Source organism: Eucyclogobius newberryi, unplaced genomic scaffold, assembly GCF_026437365.1.
Source record: "Eucyclogobius newberryi isolate DKJ021-1_F unplaced genomic scaffold, fEucNew1.0.hap1 SCAF_9, whole genome shotgun sequence".
Lineage (NCBI taxonomy): Eukaryota > Metazoa > Chordata > Actinopteri > Gobiiformes > Gobiidae > Eucyclogobius > Eucyclogobius newberryi.
In genome coordinates, this window is record NW_027316532.1 from 19739153 (window position 1) to 19752488 (window position 13336).

General features: G+C 42.5%; 1 protein-coding gene across 1 annotated transcript in view; it reads right to left on the bottom strand.

The window, feature by feature from the left end:
• LOC140354390 (contactin-associated protein-like 4) overlaps positions 1 to 13336 on the bottom strand; it is a 281713-nt gene that overhangs the window by 37478 nt on the left and 230899 nt on the right. Inside the window, exons 15-16 of the mRNA XM_072439389.1 lie at positions 9183 to 9310; positions 5906 to 6076 (exon numbers count right to left, since the gene is read on the bottom strand). Of these exons, the coding sequence (XP_072295490.1) occupies positions 5906 to 6076; positions 9183 to 9310 (299 nt within the window). The remainder of the gene's footprint in view (positions 1 to 5905; positions 6077 to 9182; positions 9311 to 13336) is intronic.

Sequence of the window (13336 nt, forward strand, 5' to 3'; positions counted from 1 at the left end):
ATAGTTTTGGTCGGGGTGCGACTTATATGTGATATTATTTGTTATTTTCACACTGACAACCACAAGAGGGCACTCTAGGCTCTGAGCGACGCAGAAGAAGAATCTGCACTTCCTCTACCTCTGGAGTTTGTGGAGTTGTTTAGAAGTGACACAGAGGAAGAAGAATTCAATGGATTTAGTGATTTGGGGTAAAACTGATGCTTTGGTAAACTTGTTAGCATGTTCTTTATGCTACAGTTCTCTGAATAACTGTTAATATGTTACGTTAACATACCAGACACTTACCACAGTTCTGTCTGTGCCTCATGTAGCTGAAGGTGTTAGCGTTAGCATACGTACACCTATTCACCCTGTTCTCTCATCTGTTATTATTTTAAACTGCAATTGCACATTTAATTCAAGATTAAATGTCTGTTCTTGGTCTTGGATTTTATCAAATAAATTTACCCCAAAAAACGCGACTTATGCTCCAGCTCGACTTATATATGTTTTTTCTCTTCTCTATTATGCATTTTTTTTGGCTGGTGCAACTTATAGTCCGGACAATACGGTATATTTTGATCGACTCTCGACTCTTGCACATATGAGTAATCCTGTGTTCACAGATTCTGTTTTCACCCACCCCCTAGCCCCGCCCATGCACCGCTGTTTACTTACTTGTGATTTGTTTTTTAAATTCAGACTCCATGTCATACACAAGAGTAAAAAAAACAAACAGGTTTCAACGATCAGAGCTTTTCAGTTCTGCAGGTCTGAACAGGAAGTCACTGGAGGAAGTCACTGGACCCGTTTCTGTTATTGAGCTGTTTTTGACCAAATATTGACGTTTCCGATGGACAAACTGCTACATAATGATCATCGTAGGAAGTTGAACACAGTAGAAAACTAAAAACCAGGAAATCGCTCATGATGTCTTCTTGAAGGCTCAGTTAGAAGGACCATCTAGTGTTTCCAACAAATCAACAACCAGCCAATCGCAACACTTTACACGGCACAATAGAAATGGACCTACTGAACATTTTACAGACAAATACAAATCCCCAACACGACATGGAAAAGAGTTCAAATATTGCCACGCATAAATCAGACAAAGGACGAGCACAAAAACATCTGAATTACATTAATTGCAAAAATAAATCATATTTCCCAGGCGTTCGGTCCATCATTTTGTGTCCCTGAAATGACTCTACTTTGAATAAAAGTCTCTAATTCAAACGCTGATATTTGTGCGAAAGCTGAAGGCTGCTCTTTAAGGTCGTCATGGTGAAGAGGCCGACAGGATAATACCACTCTTCACCGCTGTAAAAGAATATATATACAGCTGATATATGTATGAAGCGTTTAGCTCCTGGTTCACAGAGAGCTAATGTGCTATGGAACACTGCAGGCTACAATTACATTTGAAAGCATGTAATAAGCATGTTATTACGGCGTGTTCCGGTGCTGTGACGCGGGAAAAGCTCCTGTTTGATGCTGTGTTTAATTGAAGCAGGAAATGATTTGACCTCAGCGTCGTTAGCTTGAGGCGCGTTCACATTTGTCGTTATTTGGTCCTAAATTGAACTCATTTTAGTGCTAATGTGAACGCGGTTTGGCTCCGCCCACGGCCTGTCACTTGCTGTTTCTTTACTTTGTGCGTTACATCAAGGGCGCGACCACAGTGTTCATCTGCGGGAGACGTGTACTTTGGAATATCTGTGTCCACACTGATCTGAAAAAGCTGCTTTACAAATACTATAAGATTGTTTGTATTGATATTTCCTGGTTCTCATTCCGTTGTCCCGTTATAGAATCTGAAGTAGGTTGAGCCCAAGGTGTTCTGTCCCGGTGTTAGCCTCGTAACCAGGGAGATGACCTCAAGTGTGGTTTTCATGTAGCTCATTTATCTTCTGCCTCTGAGGTCACAAGATGTTAAAAATACTCAAGGCCACAGCGCGACTCCTGTGCAGCGACATACGAGCGATTAACAAACATCGTTCTTCATCTCCACCAGAGGGAGAGGGAGGGAGGGAGAGAGAGAGAGAGAGAGAGGGAGAGAGAGAGAGGGAGAGAGAGGGAGGGAGAGAGAGATGGAGAGAGAGGGAGGGAGAGAGAGATGGAGAGAGAGGGAGAGAGAGGGAGAGAGAGCGAGAGAGAGCGAGAGGGAGAGGGAGATAAAACTGGACTTAACCAGGACTAGAACTGGACAAGAACTGGACTAAACCAGGACTGTAGTCGAGACTAAACTGGGCTCAATCCAAGCGGGATGATACAAATATTATCATTTAAAGAGTCGATAAAACTTGACCTCAGATACCTTTTGCTGAAAGACAAAAGTTTCCGGGGCAACTTATTCATACATTTCTTGTTTGTGTATATCATGCCGCGGCACATATGGAGAGTTCTTAAAATGCGTACATTTTACAACACCGGCATAATATTTTTATCTCAGATTTATGATCCACTTTACCGGCGTGACAAGCTTCTCGACGCACTCCGGCAGAGGCTCGTACATTTTAGGCCCATACATGTAGCTCCGAGAGGTTTTATTTACAGAGCTGTGGCTGAACCAGTGTTTAGCCAAAGGACACAATAACAGCGTTGGCATGACGACGTGTGAAGTTTATGATACAACTCACGACTGACTTACGACGCCACGTTCAGGCACGCGGACTCGGACCGGGACCCGTGGACAAAGGACTCGGACATGACTTTAGTTACACTTCTCTGGTATCGTGGGAGATCGAGGGTGAATATAACATGCATATTTACGAGTAGTGACTCAGCAGTTTATCAGGTTGTTCCAAGACGCTTTTGTTTACTTTTTTACATCGTTTTTGCCATGAATCTTTATGGAAATTTGGCACAGTTGTCAGCCAAAAACGTTGACATTTGACCGCCCACCGCTCGGTTTGGTTAAGTTGAATTTCCCTTCATTTTCTCCATAGGGATTCCAAAAACAAAAACGTTATCAAATGTTTGACAGCTTATATTTATTTCACTTTATAAACCGTTATTATTAAAACGCTTTGCAGAATGTAAAGTTTTATTTGTGGCCTTTTTTTGGACTGAAAACAACATATTTACATTTTTCTAAATCCTTCTGGGATTTACTTCCTGAACCGCAGCAAACTTTAAAGTGGAGTGACCGTTGAGCTCCAAACTAGGCGTCCACCTCAACCAGCTCAAATAATCATTACGTTTTTACTGCATATTTAAGTAATTTCATATTAAATTGTCTCTGGTTTAATGAGAATTCACAAAAGGGCCCGTTGAGTGAGCACCGTTTGTAAAGTTGTTTTTTTACTCGGACTCGCACTTGGACACATAACTGACCCGGACTTGACACATAACTGACCCGGACTTGACCGCTCGAGGACTTGCGTACGGCCCTGCCTCACGGTCCAGGAGCCGGACCCCTCGCCGTAACGCCCCGGGCACCAATCGTCGCGCGAGCACAACCCATTTTTGCAAAGGACACGGAAACATCGAGACAGCTGCTTCACCGCCGGAAGTTTTGACTGTAAACCCCCGCGGGCTTGACTTAATTTAGCAGGCGTCCCGTCGCCAGGATACGGGAGAGGGAGAGAGGAGAGGGAGAGAGGAAGGGAGGGAGGGAGAGAGGGAGAGAGGGAGAAAATGGTTGAACTTTTAATATAAAATAAAATATACAATATACAGTACCAGTCGTTTCGTTTAATAAGGGTTCATTCACACAACACTAGACTGGGACTAAACCAGGACTAGAACTGGACTAAACCAGGACTAGAACTGGACTACTAAACCAGGACTAGAACTGGACTAAACCAGGACTAGAACTGGACTAAACCAGGACTAGAACTGGACTACTAAACCAGGACTAGAACTGGACTAAACCAGGAATAGAACTGGACTAAACCTTGACTAGAAGAACTGGACTAAACCAGGACTAGAACTGGACTAAACCAGGAATAGAACTGGACTAAACCTTGACTAGAAGAACTGGACTAAACCAGGACTAGAACTGGACTAAACCAGGACTAGAAGAACTGGACTAAACCAGGACTAGAACTGGACTAAACCAGGACTAGAACAGGACTAAACCAGGAATAGAACTGGACTAAACCGTCGCACGAGCACAACCCATTTTGCAAAGGACGCGCAAACATCGAGACAGCTTCTTCCCCGCCGGACGTTTTGCCCGTAAACCCCCGCGGGCTTAACTTAATTTAGCATCGCCCGTCGCCCGGATACGGCCGTGTTAACAACGATAATAAACAGAGGAAGCCATTTGAACACCAGCTGTCTCTCGTAACTGCACCGGAGGACGGAGACGAGCGTTGCATTCGGCTCGCCTTTTCCCCCCCGAGGAGCCACAAGCACATTTGTCATCGTCTGCTAAAAGCCCCGAGTGAGACGGAGCGCACCGGCGACTAAAATGGGAAGTATTAGAGATATGATACTTCTGCTCGGCTGGAGCGATGACATGTCAGAGCCGAAGGCAGGCGATGCCACGCGCTTCTTTTTTTTGTTATTGTACAGTGAGACGTTTCGGGAGCGTTTGGAGAGCGATCTGGAGGAACCGTAGGCGTCTGAAGATAAGGAGGGTGTTTTCTACGACTGTGATGGAGGGAAAATCCACCCGTCGCTGAAATAGCACTTTTTTGCTACGGCTCGATGCTTGTCCCGTCGCTAAAACGAGGGGCCGGTTCTGTGTCGTTTGGAGCCACAGCGGTGCAAGCCAAACGGACGCTTAGAAATAGTGATGTATTGGTTTTATAGAAAGGTGAAAAGTACAGTTACAGAGCAAGAAAAATACTCAAGTGCAAGTGTAACTGCTGAATTTGTAAGTAAAAGTATAACGTGTCTGGTTTGGAGGGAGTTCTGTTGGGAGAATGTGACCCAAAGTGCACATTAATCACAGGGAGGGGCTGAATGTTGGAGAGGCTGTGGTTGCCAGGAGACACATCATTATCATGTGTCATATTGTACAAAAATACCACCATTCCACTCAGAACTATGTGTTTGGGCCTAAAAACTCCTGCCATGGAAAACATAAATGTATACATTTGGAACATGGCCATCGCATATATTTTTGTCTTAATTTTCAATCTGTCTTTTCAATTCTGTCCAGCCCTGTCTTTTTCTCACATTTTTGAATGTATTATTATTATTATTATTATTATTATTATGTTGGTGTCTTTGGCTGTACACATAAATTGTGTTTTTCTTTAAAAAAAAAAGTATGTATATATTTTTTTGTCATAGTACTTTTTTTTTGGCACAATTTCTTTTAGATCAGTCTTTTATGCAAAACTTGATTAAAGTGGTTTAAAGCTGAATTAAGTTGTTTTAAAGCACAATATGCATATTGTTTGAGGTCTTGCCAATCAGCACAGTCTCGACACACAAAAGAGCAGAGATATTGTGTTGTGTACTCTGTAACTACCATGAAGTACAATGTACACGAGCTGGGAACAAACTGCCAAAGGTCTGGATTTCACGTAACGTTTTCCATTTAAAGACTAATATAAGAGAAGCTAGACTAAAAGTAGGCATTTAAAGTTAAACAAGAAGCTTAAAATATCCTGTGAAATGAGTTTGATTGTGTTTGAAAGTTTGGGTGAAGGTGTGAAGTGGGATTGAGCAGGTACAAAGCAAAGGAACGTATAATAAAGTATACAATACACTTTAGAGAATACTTGAACTCTAACCACGTAATCCAAACATGGCGACAGTTTTCCTAATCTCTGGCGTATGGAATCCATCACCGCGCTGACAAGAACCACAACATCCATGAGTTTCAGACACACGTTCCTGATTTGAAGGACCTTTTCCTCCCCCAAAAGAGATCATATTCTGAGGGCCAAATCCTTCAAATCAGAAACCTTACGATGAGCAAACGACTTCTTTTGAGGTCTGAACGGACAGAACGAACCCAACTCACATCTCAGCTCGATCCGGATGAAGTCCTTGATTCCCAGGTTCTCCAGGAAGACCCCCGAGGCGGACGAGGTCTTGAAGAAGAAGGACATGTCGGCGTTGAGCTCGCCGTGGAACGTGGGGAAGTGCAAGTACGACGTCTCCTTGTCGAAGAACGCCCCGTTCCAAAAGTTCTCTGGAACCGAACACAGACAGCGCGACAGACTCAGTGATCGATGACGGGGGAAGAGAGGGGACAATCGAGACAAAACGTTCTAAAATACATCTTTTCTCATCTAATATGCGCAAGAATGGAGTAAATGTCTGATCCGAAACGCCCTTGGAGTGATTCGTTTTACACTATATATTTCAATGGTCTTGTATCGTGCATTTTTAAAGCTTTTTGTAACGTGTAGTGCACCTTGTCCTCCTGCAGTGTAAAATAATGTGTCTTGCCTTATCGGCGTAAAAGCTGTGCATACAAACACCAGCAGAGGGCGCTAGACGACAGAAACGCCTTTAAAGGACACATTTAATGCACCGTTACCATGGCATTTCATGTTTGAGAATGGAAAGTAACGTATCTACTGAAAGAAAGCACACATTGCTTTCTATCTCTGGGGCGTTCCGTCATCAGGTCTGGTGTTAGCGCTCCATCTGCTGGAAGCGGAGAGACATAAACAAAAGCTGGATATGATGATGTAAACATGCAGTTGTAATGAGCGTGGTTTGAGTCTGGTGATGATTTATGGACTTGAAGACATAGAAGACGTCCAGATCTCGCACTTTGTCGTTTGAAACTGAGTGTTTCCTGAGGCTCAAAGGAGGAACAGGATGAATGAAACAAGCGTGAAAGAAGCAAAAAGCAACTAAACGTGAGGGAATAATGTTATACCATGGTCAAAACGCCACATTTACTGCTTAATGATTAACTTTGACATAATAAATGTAGGAAATTTGAAACAGAGTGTTTTCTGAGGCTCAAAAGGGGAGGAGAGAAGATGACCTCGTAAGCAGAATGAATGGAACAAGCGTGAAAGAAGCAAAATACAACTAAAAGTGAGGGAATAACACTAAACAATGGATAAAACATCACATTTACTACTTAACTATTAACCCTTGATGTAATAATTACAGGAAATTTGAAACTGAGTGTTTTCTGAGGCTTAATGAAGGAGGAGAGAAGATGACCTCGTAAACAATGAATGAAACAAACAAACGCGAAAGAAGCAAAATACACCTAAAAGTAACGAAATAATGTTATACCATGGTTAAAACGCCACATTTACCGCTTAACTATTAACCTTTGACATGATAAATGTAGGGAATTTGAAACTGAGTCTTTTCTGAGGCTCAAAGAAGGAAGAGAGAAGATGACCTCATAAACAGAATGAATGAAACAAGCGTGAAAAAAGCGTAATACAACTAAAAGTGAGGGAATAATGTTGCTTAACTTATTTAAAACTGAACTAATGGATTCAGAGCATGTTTGCAGGCTTCAAACACAAGACCATATTTAGTTTGGAGTCGAGTACTTTTTATACAACCGCAGACTTTACGGTTCAGATTCCTCCACACACTGCACCTCCCCCTTCCCCCTGTCCCCTCCCCCAACTCCCCCCTTCAATCAAACATGTATATTTTTGTCCACTTTGAAGCGAGTCTTATCAGAATAAACCTCATTATAGTGGGAATAGTGCGGTAAACAAATAGATCCGGGGCGCAGCTAATTTTCTCAGAACAAAGACGTAGCGGAGATCGTTGCCGCGATTTATCTCCACCGGCAAACAATTAATTCAAATAGTGAAAGCGGCAATTAGCAGCAATTAAACGGGCGCGGATATATTATTGATGTAGTTTATTCCGTTTTGGTTGGATGTTGTTATTAAAGATCATGCTTTTTTCTCTCTTCACATTTACATTAACAAGCTGCTGCTAATTAGGAAAAGTCATTCAGTGCAAATTAGATGAACAGTGATTGGTATTTTGCATTAAAGCTGCAGGGGGCGATTTTAAATGAGGCTTTACGTTTGAACAATACGCAAAAGCAATAACCACAAATTGTCAGAATCCTCGTTACGCCGTCGTGTGGTTTTGAGCGCGTTCCTTCTTCCACCGACGCGTTGATTGCACCGTAGGACGAAGGCTAAAGGCGAAATGTGTAACTTTTATGGGGTGAATGTTGCATAATCTGGCACTAAACTAATTTACGCTGCATTTGGTTCATTCTAGGTGTTTTTTTTAATGCTTAAAAGGGTTCGGCGCGTGGCCTCCAACATCCTGTATATTCCATGAAGATTACCAGTACATGAATTGCAGAATTTGCAAGAGCAGAAATTGCACTTGGAACTATAAAGGAAACTCGCTCGTTACCCGTACAAAATAAAAGAGAGTCTTATTGTGAAAGGGACAAATGGCGTCAGAGGATTTCAGCTGCACAAACGACATAAGAGAAAATATTTAAAGTCCTTTTAAAACAAACTGAACTCAAAACAGTTTTCTGTCATATATGAGCTATTTCATCTATCATTTCATTAATTTCATGTAATCTTTATGAGGAACATGTGCGACAATTAAAAAATATAAATTAAAGATAATAATAAATAATAATAACCAACAATTATTATAAAAAACTCCAGGTCTGGACTGATGAGATTTTATCTGCACTCTTCTCTTTTAAAGTACTTTTTATAATGATTGTTAATGTTTTTATCTTTTTCCTGTAAATCACTTTGAATTACTTTATGAATTGTGCTCTACAAATAAACTGTGATGAAACCTTTTGATAATTTAAACATTTGAAACTTCTAAAGTGTGTTTTTGTAAGATAAACTGGTCTTAGGTCATATTTTCCCTGCTGTTAGAGACACATTTCCCCTGGTGTTTGGGGATTGTGCAGAGGATGAAGAGCACCTACAGTAAGACTCAGAATCAATACGACAGCAGCGCTTTGGAGGACCTGCTGCTCTATTGTCTTTGAAAACACTTTATTAAAAAGACAAACTCGTGGGAGCGAGATCAGACACAAAAGAGTCGAGAATAAGTCCACAATGTTCCACAGCATCAAACTTGTCTCGTGTGTGCGTCTTAATAGGAGTTTTTATTGGTCAGAAATACATTGAAAAACATGAGATCTCCATATTTAATGCCATATTGTGGAACATCCTGTATTTGCAAACTGAAAAGATGACATCGCTCCACTGACAGATGACGAGGATGAAAATAAATCAGAAAAAGCGCGCTAAACAACCTCGAATCTAAAGACACGTCAACCTGTCAGAACTACAGAAAGTCGGACTCACGGTCGCCATGGCAACGCAGGGGGCCCACGGTGTAGGCGGCCTCAGACTCCGCCCTCTGCACGTCCCCGATGAGCAGCGAGCGCACGGGGAGAGTGTCCTTCTGAGTCAGCAGCCCCGAGTCGTACGTCCTGGGGGAAAACACAAACCGCTCAGACTCGTTAAAGTGTGTATTCGCGTACTTGTACTCGTGGAACTACTTGACAAACGTATCGTGCCCGCCTCGCAGTCCGCCAAAACCTCCGGCGTAAATCGTGCGCCGCGGCCAGAGCGAGCGTCTGTCCAACTTTTAGTTTTTTGTTCTGCCCCTCATCCCACTTATTCAAAATGATCACGCGTTCGTATTGTGCTTTTTTCTACCTTCAAGGACCCTCACAGTGCTTTTAATCGAGGAACCGCCACATACCGCCAGGAACCTCCAGGAACCTCCACGAAAAGCCACGTACCGCCAGAAACCGCCACGAACATCCACGAACCTCCGCAAAGCTCCACGAACCTCCACGAACCGCCACGAACCTCCGCGAACCTCCACGAATCGCCACGAACCTCCGCGAACCTCCGCTAACCTCCACGAACTGCCACGAACCGCCACGAACCTCCACGAACCTCCACAAACATCCACGAACCTCCACGAACCTCCGCGAACCTCCACGAACCTCCGCGAAGCTCCACAAACCTCCACGAACCGCCACGAACCTCCACGAACCTCCGCGAACCTCCGCGAACCTCCACGAATCGCCACGAACCTCCGCTAACCTCCACAAATCGCCACGAACCTGCACGAGCCGCCACAAACCTCCACGAACCTCCACGAACCTCCACGAACCTCCACGAACTGCCACAAACCGCCACAAACCTCCACGAACTGCCACAAACCGCCACAAACCTCCACGAACCTCCACGAACTGCCACAAACCTCCACGAACCTCCACGAACCTCCACAAACCTCCACAAACCCAGCCGACCTTCAGATCAGACGCCAACCGCGCAATCCCCCTCATACTGCACAACTTCTACATTTTATACGGACCTGGAATCTGAAACGACGACCGAACTGAATACAGATAACACTTCTGTTGTTGTTGTTTTTTCCATCTCGCAAAGACGTTTTTGGGCGCACGGGGGCTTAGGGTGTTAATATGTCGTAACTTTTGCCAGTCCAATCACTCATCAAATCATTTGGTTTCACCTTGTTTATCATCTACGAGCTTGAATTTTCCGAGTCTTGTCCCACTTTTTCCACAATTCGACGGCTGAACGAAGAACTTCCTGTGCATAGAGATGATAAAAGTCTACCTTAACCTAACCGTGCCCCATCTGCACACGCGAGTTCTGTCCTCGAAGGCAAAACAAAACACTGCAGACTTTCAATCCGTCCTCATCTTAATATTTGAATGTGGCTCCGGGAGATTTGGCGGTTGCCGTGGGGGCCGTCGCCGTCGCCATCAATAATTCAGCGACGTTTTTGAATATACAACAAACCTGCAACAACAGCACTCAATTATTTAGAGTCGGACCGCACGCCCCGACGTAAACCGGCTGTCAAAACAGTGTGAGCGCGTCTTCATCGGCGGTGCAGCTGGAGCGAGCAGGCTTCAGCGCGGCCGTGCGAAGACAATCGATCGGCCGCCGCGGCGCTCTGGCCTCGCGCTCCGGCTGATGCGAGTGAGCGATAGTGTTTACGCTCCAATCATTACGCCGCTTTTCTCTCCTTTCAGAGCGAGTACGATACGAGCGTTCTGTAAATATGTCCACGAATCCAGGTCAAAGTCGCTTAATAATGCAAATGTAAAGACTATTGAAGGTGAGTTTGCATGCCTCTGTCACTTCAGGTGGACTGTAGCGGGAATTGAAAACAAACAAATGGCATTTTGATTTTCTGTGAACATTCAGACTTTGGAGGAAATAATTAAGATGTTTTAATGTTTTAAGGACACAGATTAAAAGTGTGTCTTTTATTAAGTTTGAAAGCCGTTTTTCTTTGTTGCATCAGATAGAAATTGCAAAAGAAATATTTATGTGTTTTGTAAATTATGTTGGTTTTTTTTACCATAATTTGTCATTGTCCATGTTTTTTTCTCCTTTAGTAAAATGTATTTATTTGATAAGGACAGAGCAATTACAAGCTTTAAAGTTCATATGACATTAATTATGACTTGGTTTGGTTTTACTTCTGTTAAGTTGCAGTTTGTGAAGAAATGTTTAAGAGTTTACAGTTTACACTGACACACTTTTCTGATAGTTTAAACTGTCGTTCGACTAAATAAAGGTGTTTTATGGTATTATTGTGTGTCAGACCAGAGCTGTTGTGTCATTTATGTGGATTTTGGCTCTTGTTTACAGTCTGGTTGCTAGGTAACGGCTGTGGAATTACCTCTATCTATGAAAAACTTGCAAAATGTTTGGTAAAATCTGAAATATAATTGTGTTCATTGAGTTTTAGGGAAAAGTGTTGACTTGAACAACAACAACAAATTATAATAATACACTGGAAAAGTGCCCATCTAAAATAATATGATAAAAAAGTGCTTGAAATAAGTAGTATTTATCTCGTTTGTTTGTTTTGTTCACTACCTGAAAGTAAGATTGCCAAAGGAACAAGCATAAAACGTATTTTTTTACATAAAAAACAAAATATTCTTGCTTGAAAAATTAGGGGGGAAAAAACTACACTTAAAATAATAACAACATTTTTTTTTTTAAATGGCACATATAAAAAAATCAAGATAAATTCTCCAACTTCTTCCATCACGTTTTAACTTATTGTCTGGTTTAAGATTTGTGAGCGACAGGAACGAGTTAAAAAGGTTTAAATACCTTATTTCACTGTTTGAAAATGATGCATCTCAACAACAAAACCTGCATTTCACTCAGAATGATCATGTTTGCAACGCTGTAAACAAAAACATTCAAAAGAACGTAACAAAGTGACGTGGAACATCAGAGAAACTGGAATCACAACATAAACATAAAAACACATCAGATCCGTTTGAACACATTTACATTTGAGATGCAATTTGAGTTTCCGAGGCCCAAACTGCAAAACGTGCTCATGAACACCTAGATACATCTGCAGTCTAAATATGTCCTTCAACATTGCAGCGTTAACTGTAAATTCTGTAATTTTTTTTGGTTTGTTTTCAGCACAATTTCTGCACATTCGCCTGACATCACCCTTCCATTCTCAGCTTGGCAGGAGAAAATTATCCACGACGGCGGTAAAACTGATGAAACATACACGCAGGTGGACAGATACAGCTTGTGCGGGGGGAAAAACAAAAACGCCAACGGGGAAAGACAAAAAACGCCGACGGGGAAAAACAAAAACGCGACCCGAACGCAGCGTGAGTAAACACGCTTGAGCGCCGACGGTTTCGTGATGAAAGCCCACGATTTAAGCACAAAAAACAATGCGCCTTTTCAGACACGCGCTCGAGCTAATTGGGTAATAGAAATCTCGTCGTGTCCCGAGCGGGCGCGGGAAACGTGCCGAAAAGAGTCCCGCGGGCCTCAACGCCGGGCGCGCAAACAACGGCCGGTATTAGGCTTTTGTAATTAAAGTGGAATTGAGAGCGAGCGCGAGTCGTCCGTCGGGGGCTTCGCTTTTGTGGTCGCGGTTATTACGATGTCGGGCACGTTCTTAAAGCGAGTTCGCCGAAGTCCCCGGAGTTTTGTTCCGAGCGATATTAGAATTTTTTCAAGACGCAAATGGGACAAAACGTTCCCGGGAGTCGATCCGCAATCTGATTCACTGAGGGATTTAATCATCGATAATTGTCGATGTGCCGCATGCTAGGAAAAGAGTTTGTGCAGATGTCGTGTGGTCATTAATAAATAATTGTGATTGTCAATGGAAGTCAATGGTCAATGTTTATATTTTAAGACATTTTACGTACATTTTGCAGAGTAAAAATGAAGAAAATGTAGCATATTTTGGTATTTGTTATATTTTATTGATAAGGATGAGAGAAATTGGTCAGATTTATATAGTGCTTTTCTTCCTCAGTCAAAGCACTTTATATCAAGGTCCAACAACACTATGTGAGACGCGTGAGTGAGATTTGAATGTTCTGGTCAGTAGAAGAACACTCTGCGCAGATTTAGTTACTCTTACTAATAAAGAATTTTGGAGCTACTGTTTCCAAGTAATTTATTAA